Genomic DNA, 16739 nt, shown 5'->3' with positions numbered 1-16739 from the left:
TTAAATAGCCCATTTGTATTTTGTTTTACATTTAGCAAACTCACTTTTATGACTTTATAATTTGCCCCCCCCCTTTTTTTTTTTTTTTTTTTTTTTTTTACTAAATCTTGCCATAAAGTACCTTTCCATATCTTTGCCATTTTCTCAGGAAAGTTGTAGTAATGTCTAACGTTGTTCATGAAGAATTAGATGAGCATCAATTATCTTGACACATTTTTCATCTGTGCCTTCACTTTCTAATAGGTGGTCAAGAAGAATACGTCTTATCTTATGAACCAGTGAACCAACAAGAAGGTTTGTGAAGACTATTGATGTTTTATAATCTTCTAGAAGAATATACTTTTTAATTTGGAGGAAAAAAGTCTAATACCCCCAAAAAATGTTATATTAGAATTTTTTTTACTACATTTATATGCAGAAACTTACTACATGTGTTTATGAAACATAGGTTACTCCACAGTATATTAGAATCTAGTCATTTCATATTGACTTTTATATTTGTGTTTTATTTCCTAAGCAACTTCGTTCCAGTGTTCTTGTTAGCATCACTATCTTCCAAATAACCCTTTTTTGAAAATCTTGGAAGCATCTTTGAGCCTTCTCCGTTCCTCCTCCTCCTCATCCAGTTAGGTTCCGGGCACTGTTTATTCTACTTCTTTCTTATGTATGACCTTCTTTTCTTCCCTTCTCTCACAGTGTTAGTTCTCAGTCTCACTACCAATCTCCATTCTTCCAGCATGATCCCATACAACCCAGAGTTCATACTTCTGTTAGATCATCTTTTTAGAACACTACTACTGGGATTATATCACTTCCCACATCCAATTTCTTTTCTGCCCTTCTTTGCTCTGCTTCCTTACAATTTCTACTTCAGAGCCATCTGTAAAACACTACACTTTATGCTTTGATTTGCAATGTAAAGAAACATTATCTGCTAACATACCAAATTTAACTTGATTTATCAATATGACTTCTAACAAGACTGAGTAGAGTTTAAGATCTTAGTCAAGATTATAAAAGAGCAAGTTATGCATCTTTGGTTGATGGTAGAGTGAGATGGAGAAAGAAGAAAAAAAATATTTAAAACAGTTAAGGATATTTTTGTTCTGTAGTGAAATAAAATACATTGATATTTGTTGACTGTTTATTCCTTTTAACGTGCAGTTTATCTTTATAGTTAATTACACTCGGCCAGTGATCATACTGGGACCCATGAAAGACCGGATCAATGACGACTTGATCTCAGAATTTCCCGACAAATTTGGATCCTGTGTCCCTCGTGAGTAAACCAGACAAAAACATTTCATTGTTACTCTTAACAATGCCTGTCACTGTGTGTGGGAAAAATAGGTAGAACCATTTTTTAACGGTTTGTACCTATTTTATCAGTTACTCTTCCATCCTCCATATTGTTGTCCTTTCTCAGATTTAAATTAATCTGTTGAACTTTACAAAACAATGATACAAGTAGAAAATGGATTTATTGTGGGTTTTTTTTTTAATATTAAACACTTCCCCAAGTTTTTTTCTGTTAAAGATACAACTAGACCAAAACGAGATTATGAGGTAGACGGAAGAGATTATCATTTTGTGACTTCAAGAGAGCAGATGGAAAAAGATATCCAGGAACATAAATTCATTGAAGCTGGCCAGTATAACAATCATCTATATGGAACAAGTGTTCAGTCTGTGCGAGAAGTAGCAGAAAAGGTAAGCATCAGACTAGTCCCAGAATATAGCTGCTAATCAGATATGCCTTTGACAGTATGAAAGAGTGGTAGGATAGATACAGCATTAATTAGTTTTATTAACGTAATGAATTTGCTTACCTACATGATTAATTTTTGGTGGCTCAGGAAAGTGCATACAAGATAAAACAGGTAAATAAGGTAGACAAAGAAAGTGAAAATAGGAATGGTAACATGAATGTAAGAGGAGAAGTTATTTTAAGGTCATTTGCTAGAGATAGACCTTTGTTTAACCCTAACCCTCCAGCATATATTATAAGGAGATAAGGGCCAGGTATGGCAGCACACCCTTATAGTCCTAGCTACTAAGAAGGCTGAGTTGAGAGGATCACTTAAGCCTGGGAATTTGAGGCTGCAGCGAGCTATGATCATGCCACTGAACTCCAGCCTGGGCAACAGAACAAGACCCTGGCTCTTAAAAAAAAAAAGAAAAGAAAAGAAAAAATCAATAAATCTAACCACTTAAAATTTTTAAAAACTTTTTTTATGGCCAAAGAACTTTTCCAAAAACTATTAGAAAACACCATTAACAATGTCAAAAGACAACTGACAGAAAAAATTTGCAAGAAGAAAAGGGCTAATATTCCCAATATATAAAGAACTCATAAAAACAGGGAATAGAGACCAGAAACCCAATAGGGAAAAAAAAATGGACAAAAGATGAGAATACATAGTTCACACAAAAATAAGATATAAAAATGGCCTTTGTACATAGGATATGATGTCCAACCATTTCAAATGAATAACTACATTGAAGAGGGGAGAAGGGAGAAGTCTTAATCCCAGAGATTCTTTTAACACAAGCTGAAGACAGAAAGATCTGTAAACAAAATAAAATTCTAATCAGTAGGTTTGTTGGGTGGAGTGTATGGTCTTACAGTTCTGAAACTAATATATATTCTAGGGTTGAGCAAATAAACTAATGTAATGACAGTAGTGGGAGTGAGGTTTGACTGTCAGAAAAAGGGAGAGGATAAAATGAACTCTGATAATTGGATTGGAGATATTAGATAATTAGAGCTATGAATATGAACCCATGAATTGTAATAGAGTAGATCTAGAAAGATGTGTATTTACATATACACACACGTATGCTTATTTGCTCTATCCACTAAGAAGACCTAAAAATAACCCTGAATAAGCCATGAGAATATCTGGTGCCCAGGTCTTGGCTTCTAAATATAATTCGTTAATTGAAAGATTCAGGACTCCTTAGAGAAATGGCTGATTCTGGGGCCAGGACTGGAAAAGTGCAAGATGAGCCTGTAACATTTTTGCTGCCAGAAAAACAAGGGAGCAGTCCACGAGTGATGAGGGTGTGTAAAAAGGCAAGGAACCAAGCTGTGGGGTCCCCCACTGGCCAAGTCTGAGATAATTTGAATATCAAGATAAATGATAATCACAGATTATAATATATAGAGTAAAATTAAAATCCTAGACTCCATAATGAAATAAACACAGATGGCCCCCAACTTAGAATGGTTCAGCTTTACAGAGGCGCAAAAGTGATGCATATTCAGTAGCAGCCATACTTCAAGTACCCATACGGCCTTTCTGTTTTTCACTTGTAGTACAGGACTCAATGAATTACATGAAAAATGCAACACTTAATTATAAAACAGGTATGTGGGATGATTTTGTCTGACTGTAGAGTAAGTGTTCTGAGCACATTTAAGGTAATCTAGGCTAAGCTATGATGTTCAGTAGGGTAGGTATATTAAACGCATTTTCAATTTATAGTATTTTCAACTTGGGTTTATTGGGACGTAACTCCCATCATAAGTCAAGGAGCATCTGTATATGAGTAAATAAGTGGATAGAAGGGAACACTTTGGACTGTCTACTAATCAAGGTAGAAGAAATGATTAGAAAATCTTTTGAAAACTGCATGGTAATAATTGTTTCAGGCAAAAACCATCAGTGTATTCTAAAATTAGTGAACATTTGATGAAAAATGGGATATCTATATAGTCTCAAAGTGTCCTCCACCAAAATACTTATCAGTTACAAAGGCAAAAGTAATAATTTTACAGTGGAGAAACCTAGCAGATAAAACCTTAAACAAGTGATCAAAATTAGCATCACTACCAGTGGGACAAATAGATATAATATCACCTCCCAGATATGATGGACTGAGAAGGACACACATTATATCTGTGGTATTCCTGCCAAAAATGTGTAACCTGCCATCCGAGAGTGAGGAAACACACAAACCCAGGTTGAGGCATATTCTATGACGTAATATTTTATACTCTTCAAAAACATCAAGATCAAGAAAGACCAAGACTGAGGAATTGTGTCAGATTGATGGAGACTAAGGAGGCTTTACAGCTAACCACAGTGTGTGATCCTATGATCCTGAATTGGATCCTGGACCAGGAAATTTTTTTTTTCTTTTCCAATAAGGAACATTAGATGGCCACTTGGAATCATATTGTGATTATATAAGAGATGCCATTGTTTTTAAGAAATATGAGGTAAAGGAGCATTATGCAGTTTTTTCTCAAACTATTATGTACATACATAGAAAGAGCTAAAGCAAACATAGAATATTAATATTTCAGTATCAAGTTACTAAAATGTTTAAGCGATAATGTAAAATATTTATATCTGATAAAAGATAATGGATACATAGTGTCTGTTATTTACTTTTCTATATGTTTGGAGTATTTTACAGTATTAAATTTGTTATTTTAAGTGTGCCCACCAAATTGAAATTATCATGTATTGACTTGGACTCAAATCCTTGGGTTAGAAGTTGCATTATGGGGCCAAGTGTGGTGGCTCACACCTATAATCCGAGCACTTTGGGAGGCCGAGGTGGGTGGATCACTTGAGGTCGCAAATTTGAGACCAGCCTGACCAACATGGTGAAACCCCATCAGTACAAAAAACACAAAAATTAGCTGGGTGTGGTGGCGCACACCTGTTATTCCAGCTACTGGGGAGGCTGAAGCAGGAGAATTACTCGAACCCAAGAAGCGGAAGTTGGAATAAGCCGAGATCGTGCCACTGCACTCAAGTCTGGGTGACAGAACAAGACTTCGTCTCAAAAACAAACAAAAAACTGAAGTTGCGTTATGGGGGAGGGCCTGATTTCAAATGTATTAGAACAAATCTGTCATAAATAATAACTACTACTCTGCTTACCATGGAAATGCCCATCTGTATTAAAAACCTAAGTATCCTTTGTCAGTGAGTTTAAGCCTGTCAGAAAAGTTGTCATTTAAATCCAGAATTGGGTCCCATATGCTAGTTTATGAGTTTTTGTCTGTCCCTAGTAAAATGAGAAATAGAAGGATTGAGTAGTGGTAATGAGGTTTCACACATTTGTTTATTTAAAAGGTTTGCCCTTACTCTAGGATTTTTTATCTTTTATGAAATGATAGCTATGGGGAGATGGTAGTTTGGGGTCTTTATGAATACTTTTTCTTGGCAGAATGAAAAATAGGAACCTGGGCCTGGCACAGTGGCTCATGCCTATAATCCCAGCACTTCCAGAGGCTGCGGTGAGAGGATCACTTGAGCCCCAGGAGTTCAAGACCAGCCTAGACAACAGAACAAGACCCCGTCTCTTAAATTTAAAAAAAAGAAAAGGGAGGGGGGGAGCTCTGGTTTTCACCATTTTGAGAAATTACTGATCTGTGAAAACTAGGAACTGTATTTGTTTGAAAATGGCAAATTATGCATAATCATTTCATTTCCTATCAAGTTTGCTGAGAGAAGTGACGAGTTTGCTTAAAGTGAACAAGGATCCAGACATACCACGATTTAGACTCTGGGCCTGTGGGAAATGTACCTTTGATATTACTGAGAATATTTGGTTCACTTGTTTTTTTTTCTTTGTTCCTTTTATTTTAGGGCAAACACTGTATCCTTGATGTGTCTGGAAATGCTATAAAGAGATTACAGATTGCACAGCTTTACCCTATCTCCATTTTTATTAAACCCAAATCCATGGAAAATATCATGTAAGTGTAAATGCCTGAGGCATAGCCTCTGTGTACAAATTCAGTCACTGTAGGGTAATTTATTTACTCTCCCTGCATCTCAGTTTCTATATCTATAAAACTGAGATATAGTAGTATGTATATTCACCTCAGATTATGTGGTGAGGATTAAATAAGCACTATGGGTTTTAAATTGTCATTGTAATCATCATCATTAATATTACTAAAGTTATAAGGTAACGTGTTAGAACTTTAAATAGCTCCATGTGGCTAGTGGCTACTGAAGTATGCAGCACAGCTCTCAGGTAACCATTAAGAGAATAGAAGAATGTGTAACCATTATGTAATACTTTTGGGGGACAAAAAAATAGAATCTAAGTAAAAATTAAGAAAGAGCAAATAGAAACAAACATAGAACATAGAACAAGAACAAACATAGAACATAGAACAAACATAGAACATAGAACAAGTGAGGCAAAACCATATAAATAGTAAGATGGTATAAACTAGGCAAATATTAGACTACCGGACTAAATGTTCCAATTAAAAGACAAGGATTGTCAGAATGGGTGAAGAAAAAAGTAAATTATATGTTGCTTTCATCAGACGCACCTTAAAAATTAGGCTATGGGAAAGTAAGAGAATAGAAAAAGCTATACCATGCTAAACTAGGCCGATTTTTATATTGCTGACGAAGTATACTTTAAGGCAAGAAGTACTACTGGCCTTAAGAGTGACATTTCATAAAAGTAAAAGATTCACTCCAGCAGGAGGATCTGTTCATACATTTGTGTGCACTTAATAGCATTCTCAAAACATAAAAAGTACAAATTGACAGCTTCATAGGGGCGAAAAGGTAATTCCAAAATCATCGAGAAGGAACCTAACATACCTGTGAGGAAGCAATTAAATAAGAAAACAAATATAAAAAATCAGTGAAGGCACAGAATAACACAAATTAAAAACTTTACCTACTTGACATGTGTTAAACACTGCACTCACCATCTGCAGAATACACATGGATTTCCAGTGTACATGAAACAATTACCAAAACTCATCATTTGCTGGATTACAAATTTCAAATGATAGAAAACAAATACTTTCTGACTATAATGCAATTTAAATGGAAACCAATAACTAAAAGATAACTAGAAAATTCTCATATATTTGGAAATTAAGCATTATACTTCTGAGTGAGTCAAAGAAGAAATCACAGAATAAATTAATGTTTTGAACTAAATAGTAATGAATTGCCAAGTAATGAGTTTGGAGGCTTTCATAGCTTTGTTGAAGGAATACACACAGCTTTAAATGTTAGGAAAGAATGTTGAAAATCAAATATTAGGAAAGTTGAAAATCTAAGATTTTGAGAAATTGAAAAAATATCAGTCAAACTCAAAATTATAGAAGGTGGGGCACAGTGGCCAGCCCCTATAATCCCAACACTTCAGGAGGCCTAGGTGGGCGAATTGCTTGAGTTCAGGAGTTCAAGACCAGCCTGGGCAACATGGTGAGACTCTGTCTCTACTAAAAATACAAAAAAATAGCCAGGCATGGTGGTGTGCGCCTGTCGTCCCAGCTACTTGGGAGGCTGAGATGGGGGGATTGCTTGAGCACAGGGAGTGGAGGTTGCAGCGAGCCAAGATCATGCCATCGCACTCCAGCCTGGTGACAGAGCAAGACCCTGTCCCAAGTCAAAAAAAGAAGAAAACAGTATTAAAAAAATTTAAAAATAAAAAATACGGCAGAGCAGAAATTAATGAAATAGAAAACAAACATAAAAGAGGATCAACAAAGCCAAAAGTGTTCTCTTTGAAAAGACAGTAAACCACTAGGAGTGATCAAGAAAAGAAAGAAGGCACATCAATATGAATATCAGGCATGAAAAAGAGGATATGACTCCACATGCAGCAGACATCAGGGAGATTGACAGAGGCAGCCCAACAGGAAAAAAGACAAAGGGCTTGGACACATCGCAAAAGAGAACCTCCAAATAATAAGCATGTGAGATAGTGCCCAATTAATTATGGAAATACAAGTTAAACCCTGATGTCTTATACTACCACCCACATACCAGAATAGTTAAAATGAAAAAGACAGAAAATATTTAATGCCGGCAAGGATGTGGAGCAACTGAAACTCATAACAGTGTTAGGGGTGCAAATTGGTGCATCTTCATTGGTAAACTGTTTATAGTATCATAATGTCTCCTAAAGCTGAACATACACATTAGTTATGACCTAGAAGTCATATTCTTAGATACACACTCAACAGAAATGCTTACATGTGTTTACAAAGACATGTACAAGAGTGATGACAGTACTGTTCAAGTAGTCAGCAGCTGTCAGGTGCAGTAGCTCACACCTGTAATCCCAACACTTTGGGAGCCCAAGACAGAAGGATTCCTTGAGGTCAGGAGTTGGAGACCAGCCTGAGCAACATAGCACGACCCTGTCTCTACAAAAAACTTTAAAGGTAGCTGGATGTGATGGTGCATTCCTATAATCCCAGCTACTCAGGAGGCTGAAGCAGGAGGATCCCTTGAGCCCAGGAGTTCGATTGAGGCTGTAGTGAGCTATGCTTGCACCACTGCACTCCAGCCTTGGTGACAGAGTGAGACCCTGTCTTTAAAAAAAAAAAAAAAAACAAAGAGTCAAATACTGTCAGCAGTAGAATATGTAAATAAATTATGACATATTCACAACGAAACATTGTATGATAACGAGTGAGAGTGAGCAATCTCCCGCCACATACAAAAGTATGGAAGAATCTCACAAGTACGATTTGAGTTAAAAACAAAAACCTCGACCTAAAGATATACATACTCTATGATTCCAAATTTAATAATTGCTTGTAGAAGTCAAACAGAGGTTACCCTGTGAGAAGGGGCTGGTGACTAGAGTGAGCACACCCCGATTCTGGGGTACTAGTGATGTTCTGTGTCTTGACCTAAGTACACAGGTACATGTAAATTTGTGAAAATGTAACAAGCTGAATGATACGATTTTTCTGATATTGCTCATCTGTGTTTGAAACATATACTTCAGAAAATGTTAAGGAAAAAATAGAAAGGGAAAAGAGAAATAGAAAACCTAAATAATCTAGTACTTATTAAAGACTTGAACCGATCATAAAAAACCTTTCCACAAATTAAATACTAAGCCTAGAGGACTTACTAAATTCTACCAAAAGCTAAGAAGCTATGTCAATTGTATACAAACTCTTCAACTAATTTATGAGCATTAATTTGATACCCAAAGCTGGAAAGGACTATATAGGAAAGGAAAATGATAAAGCCAGTCTTAATTATGACTATAGATGCAAGAACCCTTACCAAAATAGGAGCAAATTGAATCAAACAATTTTTTTAATGAGGCAAAATATAACAACCAAGTTGGGTATGTTCCTGGTATGCAACACTGCTTTAACATTTAAAAACTAATCAATTACGGAGCTAGAGGGAAGATGGAAGAGTAGGAAGCTCTGAGAAGCTGTCTCCCCACCCAGACAACAACTGCACTGGCAGAATCTGTCTGATGTCACTGTTTTGGAACTCTGTTCACCATTTTTACCAGTTTTGGAACTCTGAAGTCTGTTGAAGGCTCATAACTTCCAGGGAAAGGTTTGAAAGGTTAATTTCAGCTCTTAACATGGTAGCAACTACCTGTTCCTCTACCCTCAGCCCCATAGCATGTAGCCATGCACACATTTTCAAGCGGCTTTGCATAGGGTTTGTGGGAGCCAGTGTGGACAATAAGGATTCTGTCCTCCAAATAGCAGGGATCTTTGCTGTGATAGCTAATTACTGCTTCTGATCATGGAGGTGCGGCCATACAGCCATAAAGTGAGCCATTGTTGCAGACCCCACTGCCACTGTTACAAGCCTGGAAGCACTGGAGGCTGAAGTGACTTTTAAAGATTTAAAGGGCCATTGCCTTCAGTGGTGATTAGTGAGGAGAGAGAAAGAAAAACAAAATCAAATGAAAACAAAGGGCTAGTGCCTCCCCCTTCCACCCGCACCACACGCACGCACACACACACACACGCGCGCACACACACACACACACACACACCTTTTTTCTTGCCCCCGTTTTGGGGGCCAGACCTGGACATTCAAAAGTAACCACGTATGTGAGGGGAGATTTTCATATCCATGGAAAATCACAGGCTTAGAAAATACCTGAAAAGACTGGCTGATTCCTGGTACAGAAACACCTTGTAACAGTAAACAATAAAATTAAATTTTAAATAAAACAGCAAACCCTAGGAAAGGAAAAGAATGTGATCTCCAGAGTTACCACATTGTAAGAGTTAAAGGTGCAGTTTCCAACAAAAAATCACAAGACATACAAAGAAACAGGAAAATATAGCCCATTCAAAGGAAAAATAAACTATCCCTGCAGAAGACTATCCTTGAGAAAGAGTTAGACTTAGACTGTAAAACAAGATGCTAAATGAGCTAAAAGACATGGACAAAGTCTCAAGAAAATGATAGGCCCAGCGCAGTGGCTCATGCCTGTAACCCCAGCACTTTGGGAGGCCGAGGCAGGCAGAACACCTGAGGTCAGGAGTTTGAGACCAGCGTGGGCAACGTAGTGAAACCCCATCTCTACTAAAAATACAAAAATTAGCTGGGCGTGGTGGTAGGCATCTGTAATCCCAGCTACTTGGGAGGCTGAGGCGCGAGACTTGCTTGAACCCAGGAGGCGGAGGTTGCGGTGAGTGGAGACCACACCATTGCACCCCAGCCTGGGCAACAAGAGCAAAACTCCGTCTCAGAAAAATAAAAATGAACAAAAATTAGCTGGCCATGGTGGCACGAGCCTCTGGTCCCAGCTGCATGCGAAGCTGAGGTGGGAGGTTCTCTTGAGCCTGGGAGGTCAAGGCTGCAGTGAGCCAAGATCATGCCACTGCACTCCAGCCTGAGCAACAGAGGGAGACCTTGTCTCCAAAAAGACAAAGGAAAAAAAGATGAAAAAGATACGTGAACAAAATGGAAATATCAACAAAGAAATAAAAAACGTAAAAAGAAACCAAAAGGAAATTCTGGAACTAAAAATAACTGAAATGGAAAATTCACTACAGGAATTCAGGGAGATTTGAGCAGACAGAAGAGAGAGTCAACAAATTTAACTTGAAGATACAACAATGGAAATTATTTAGTCTGAGAAACAGAAATGATTGAAGAAAAGGGCCTATAAGACACCATCAAGCAGTCAACTCACATTGTGGGGGTCCTGGAGGAGAACAGAGAGGGGAAGGGCAGAGAGATTGAAGAAATAATGGCCAAAAACATCCCACGTTTGATGAAAGACACGAATATAATCCAAGAAAATCAAGGAACTCAAAGCAGGATAAACTTAGATACCCACACGGAGGCACATTCTAATCAAACTGTCAGAATATGGAGAGAATCTTGAAAGCAGCAACTTATCACACACAGGGGATTTCCCAATAAGATTATCAGTCGATGTTTCTGTTTGTTTTTTGAGACAAGGTCTCTGTTTGTCACCCAGGCTGGAGTGCAGTGGCTTACTGCTTACACAGGTTACTGCTGCCTTAACTTCCTGGGCTCAGGCAGCCGCTCACCTCAGCCTCCCTAGTAGCTGGGGCTGCAGACGTGCACCACCACGCCTGGCTAATTTTTGTATTTTTTATGGAGACAGGGTTTTGCCATGTTTCCCAGGCTGGTCTCAAACTCCTGAGCGCAAGTGATCCACCCACCTCAGCCTTCCAAAGTGCTGGGATTATAGGTGTAAGTAAATATCTACCAGGCCCAGCCATCAGCAGATTTTTTTTTTTTTTTTTTTGGAGACAGGGTCTACTCTGTCTCCGAGGTTGGAGTACAGTGGCACAGTCTCAGCTTACTGCAACCTCTGCCTCCTGGGTTCAAGTGATTCTCCTGCCTCAGCCTCCTTAGTAGCTGGGATTACAGGCACCCACCACTGAGTCCTGCTAATTTTTGTATTTTTAGTAGTGACGGGGTTTCACCATGTTGGCCAGGCTGGTCCCAAACTCCTGACGTCAGGTGATCCACCCGCCTCAGCCTCCCAAAGTGCTGGGATTACAGGCATGAGCCACCATGCCCTGCCAGCAGATATTTTATCCAAAACTTTGGAGGCCAGAAAACAGTGGGTTCAAAACACTGAAAAAAAAAAAAAATTTTAACTGTCAACAAGGAATCCTGTATCTGGCAAAACTATTCTTCAAAAATGAGGGAGAAATTAACACTCACCCAGATAAAAACTGAAAGAGTTCATTACCTGTAGTTCTACCTTACAAGAAATGCTGAAGATAATTTTTTAGGGTGGGATGAAAGAATACTAGACAGTAACTCTACAAAATACCAAAGCAAACATCATAATTAATGGCAAAATATTGAAGGCTTTCCTTTAAGTTGGGAATGAACTCTCATATACTCATCATCCAGCTGCAGCCATAATTATCCGCTTATGACCAGTCTTGTTTCTCTCCACTCACACCTACCTCCTTACACCTTCATTCCAGATTATTTTGAAACAAGTCTCAGACATTTCTATCATTTTGTCTATGTAAATCACTGTGTATTTGTATTTCTTCAGTTTGTTGGAATAAAATTTTAAATAACATCTATTCGTGGCAGTTGGTTAAGTTGTTTAACCTATATATTCTCTCTCCACATCTCTCTTTTATGCCCCACCCCACCCCCGCACCACCTCCCGTTTATTTGTGATAGAACCCAGGTCATTTCTTGTGCAGAGATTTCCCCACACTGTATTTTCTGATTACCTTCTCATGGGGTTATTTATATGGATGTTTGTCCCCTTATTTTCTGTAAACTGATACGTAGATCTCTAAGTCATTTTAATATGAAATTTTCATCAAAGTCAAAAGTGTCATAAATGAATAGGTGTTTTGGCTACACTGAGCTGATGCAGAATTTGTTAAAACCCTCTGTCATTCCAAGTGTATAGCAGCATATTCAGTAACGAAATCTAGCTTTTATTGTTTTTATTTTCATTTATTTATTTATTTATTTTGTTGTTGTTGTTGAGACAGAGTCTCTGTCACCCAGGCTGGAGTGCAGTGGCATGATCTCAGCTCACTGCAACCTCTGCCTCCCGGGTTCAAGTGATTCTCCTGCCTCAGCCTCCCGAGTAGCTGGGACTACAAGCATGCGCGACCACTCCCACCTAATTTTTATATTTTTGGTAGAGACAAGGTTTCGTCTTGTTGGCCAGGCTGGTCCTGAACTCCTGACCTCAGGTGATCCACCTGCCTCGGCCTCCCAAAGTGCTGGGATTACTGGTGTAAGCCACCATGCCCAGTCTATTATTTTTATTTTTAAAAATCCCAGAAACAGGCTGGGCTCAGTGGCTCACACCTGTAATCCCAGCACTTTGGGAGACTGAGGTTAGCAGATCACCTGAGGTCAGGAGTTTGGGACTAGCCTGCCCAACTATGAAACCCCATCTCTACTAAAAATATAAAAATTAGCCGGGCGTAGTGACGCATGCCTGTGATCCAGCTACTTGAGAGATGGAGGCAGGAGAATCGCTTAAACCCAGGAGGCGGAGGTTGCAGTGAGCCGAGATCACACCACTGCACTCCAGCCTGGGTGACAGAGTGAGACCCTGTCTCAAAAAAAATAAAATAAAATCCCAGAAATGGCCAGAATGACTCAAGTTTTTAATGACATTCATATTTTCAACAGAGTTCAACTTTTCATGATTTTCTATTTTATATCTTCTCTCCTTTGTCATCTTTTTTTAAAAAGTATTACAGTGTGGTAATTATCAATTTCTGTATTTATTTGCATAGGGAAATGAATAAGCGTCTAACAGAAGAACAAGCCAGAAAAACGTTTGAGAGAGCCATGAAACTGGAACAGGAGTTTACTGAACATTTCACAGGTTGGAACCACATTGTAACAGTCCTCTTTAAGATAGAATTTTGCTCTGAAGCCATGTGAACTGACCCATGCAAGTGGATTTTGAACTGTGCCTGCATCTACCAGTAGTAACTAGTACTGTCATTTTCAGAACAAACCCTTAAGATCAGTGGTTTTGTCCTGTGGGAAATTCATCTAGCCTAGGCAGTGGTGCTGGGGAATCTTTTTTGGAGATGGAGTTTTGCTCTGTCGCCCAAGCAGAGTGCAGTGGTGTGACTCGGCTCCCTGCAACCTCTGCCTCCCAGGCTCAAGTGATTCTCCTGCCTTAGCCTCCTGAGTAGCTGGGACTACAGGCATGCACCACCATGCCTGGCTAATTTTGTATTTTAAGTAGAGACGGGGTTTCACCATGTTGGCCAGGCTCGTCTTGAACTCCTGACCTCAGGTGACCCACCTGCCTCAGCCTCCCAAAGTGCTGGGATTACAGGAGTGAACCACCATGCCCTGCCAGGAATCTTGACATTCAATGTTTCTTAGGTTATTGATTAGAACAGCAAAAACAGGAATAATTCATACTTGACCAGGGAAAAAGAGATTTAGATTTCATTTATTCTATGAAACTCATGATTTTTCTCTTATCCTTTATAAATTTTGATCCATTTTCTCTAGCCATGTTGAGGTATAATTGACAAAATGTATATATATTCACGGCATATAATGTGATGTGATAAACGTATACATTGTAAATTGATTAACACAATCAAGTTAACATGTCTTTCACCATACAGTTACCATTTTGTGTGTGTAGGGAAGATGCTTAATACTCTTTATTAACAATAGTCACTATTGCTGTAGATTAGATCCCCAGAATTTACTCATCTTATAACTGAAAGTTTGTACCCTTTCACCAACATCTCCCCATTTCTTCTACTCTGCAGTCCCTGGAAACCACCTGTGTTTCAATGAGTTCTACTTTTTTAGATTCCACGTAGAAATGAAATACAGTATTTGCTTTGCTGTGTCTGGCTTATTTCATGTAGCATCAGGTCCTCCACATTCACTCATGTTGGTTGTTGCAGATGATAGGATTTTCATTTTTATGGCCTAATAAAATATTCCATTGTTGTATATATACCATATACACACATACATATATAGATACGTGTATTTGTTGTTTCTTGTTGTTAGTTTTTTCTTTTTTTGTTGTTTTTTTTTTTTGTTTTTGAGACGGATTCTAGTTCTGTCGCCCAGGCTAGAGTGCAGTGGCGCAATCTCAGCTCACTGCAAGCTCCACCTCCCGGGTTCACACCATTCTCCTGGCGCAGCCTCCCGAGTAGCTGGGACCACAGTTGCCCACCACCACGCCCGGCTAATTTTTTGTATTTTTAGTAGAGACGGGGTTTCACTGTGATCTCGATCTCCTGACCTCGTGATCCGCCCGCCTCGGCCTCCCAAAGTGCTGGGATTACAGGCGTGAGCCACCGCGCCCGGCTTCTCTTTTTTTTTTTTGAGACAGAGTCTCACTCTGTTGCCCAGGCTGGAGTGCAGTGGCGCGATCTTGGCTCATTGCAAGCTCCGCCCCCCGGGTTCACGGCATTCTCCTGCCTCAGCCTCCCGAGTGACTGGGACTACAGGCGCCGCCACCACGCCCTGCTAATTTTTTGTATTTGTTAGTAGAGACGGGGTTTCACTGTGTTAGCCAGGATGGTCTCGACTCCTGACCTCGTGATCCACCTGCCTCAGCCTCCCCAAGTGCTGGGATTGCAGGCATGAGCCACCACGCCCGGCCTGTTTTTGGTTTTTTTGTTCATTTCTGAGACAGGGTCTTGTTCTTGCCCAGGCTGGAGTACAGTGCCGTGATCATGGCTCACCGCAGGCTCAACCTCCTGGGGTCAAGCAATTCTCCCTCTTCAGCTTCCTTAGTAGCCGGGACTACAGGCGTGCAGCACCACACCTGGCTAATTTTTTATTTGTAGAGACAGGGTCTCACTATGTTGCTTAGGCTGGTCTCAAACTCTTAGGCTCAAGCAATTGTCCTTCCTCAGCCTCCCAGAGTGCTTGGATTATAGGTGCACTGCACCTGGCCTACAATACTTTCTTTATTCATTCAACTTTTTTTTTTTTTTTTTTTTTTTTTTTGAGATGGAGTTTTGCTCTTGCTGCTCAGGCTGGAGTGCAGTGGCGTGATCTCAGCTCACCACAACCTCCCAGGTTCAAGCAATTCTCCTGCCTCAGCCTCCTGAGTAGCTGGGATTACAGGCATGTGCTACCACGCCCGGCTAATTTTGTATTTTTAGTAGAGACAGGGTTTCACCATGTTGGTCAGGCTGGTCTCAAACTCCTGACCTCAGGTGATCTGCCCGCCTCGGCCTCCCAAAGTGCTGGGATTACAGGCGTGAGCCACCGGGCCTGGCTCATTCATCTTTTGAGAGACTCTTAGGTTATTTTCCTATCTTGGCTATTGTTGATTATGTTGCAGTGGACATAGGACTGCAGATTTCTCTTCAACATACCCATTTCTTTTCCTTTGGGTTTGTTGTTGTTGGCTTTTTGTTTGTTTGTTTTTATTGTTTTGTTTTGAGACAGTCTCGCTCTGTTGCCCAGGCTGGAATGCAGTGGTGTGATCTCGGCTCACTGCAACTGTCGCGTCCTGGGTTCAGCTGATTCTCCTGCCTTAGCCTCCCAAGTAGTGGGGACTAGAGGCACATGCCACCACACCCAGCTAATTTTTGTATTTTTAGTAGAGACAGGGTTGGCCAGGCTGGTCTCAAACTCCTGACCTCAAGTGATCCGCCTGCCTCAGCCTCCCAAAGTGCTGGAATTACAGGCGTGAGCCACCACGCCTGGCCCAATTTCCTTTCCTTTGGATATATATACCCAGTAGTGGGATTGCTAGGTCATATAATAGTTCAGTCTTTAATTTTTTGAGGTGACCGGGCACGGTGGCTCATGCCTGTAATCCCAGCATTTTGGGAGGTCAAGGTGGGCGGATCACCTGAGGTTGGGAGTCCGAGACCAGCCTGACCAACATGGAGAAACCCCCATCTCTACTAAAAATACAAAATTAGCCAGGTGTGGTGGTGCATGCTTGTAATGCCAACTACTTGGCAGGCTGGGGCAGGAGAATTGCTTGAACCCAGGAGGCGGAGGTTGCGGTGAGCCGAGATCACG

At 39.9% G+C, this 16739-nt stretch overlaps 1 protein-coding gene across 21 annotated transcripts in view; it reads left to right on the top strand.

Annotated features, from left to right (window-relative positions):
- DLG1 (discs large MAGUK scaffold protein 1) overlaps positions 1–16739 on the top strand; it is a 276675-nt gene that overhangs the window by 254266 nt on the left and 5670 nt on the right. For all 21 annotated transcript variants that reach the window (NM_001266294.2, XM_028843322.2, XM_015132614.3 and 18 more), the window contains 5 exon segments: positions 244–294; positions 1178–1279; positions 1538–1710; positions 5610–5719; positions 13499–13590. In NM_001266294.2, coding sequence (NP_001253223.1) covers positions 244–294; positions 1178–1279; positions 1538–1710; positions 5610–5719; positions 13499–13590 — 528 coding nt within the window.

This window comes from Macaca mulatta, chromosome 2 (genome assembly GCF_049350105.2).
Source record: "Macaca mulatta isolate MMU2019108-1 chromosome 2, T2T-MMU8v2.0, whole genome shotgun sequence".
NCBI lineage: Eukaryota > Metazoa > Chordata > Mammalia > Primates > Cercopithecidae > Macaca > Macaca mulatta.
Note: the sequence above shows the minus strand (reverse complement) of the source record. Positions and strands in the feature narration are given on the sequence as shown.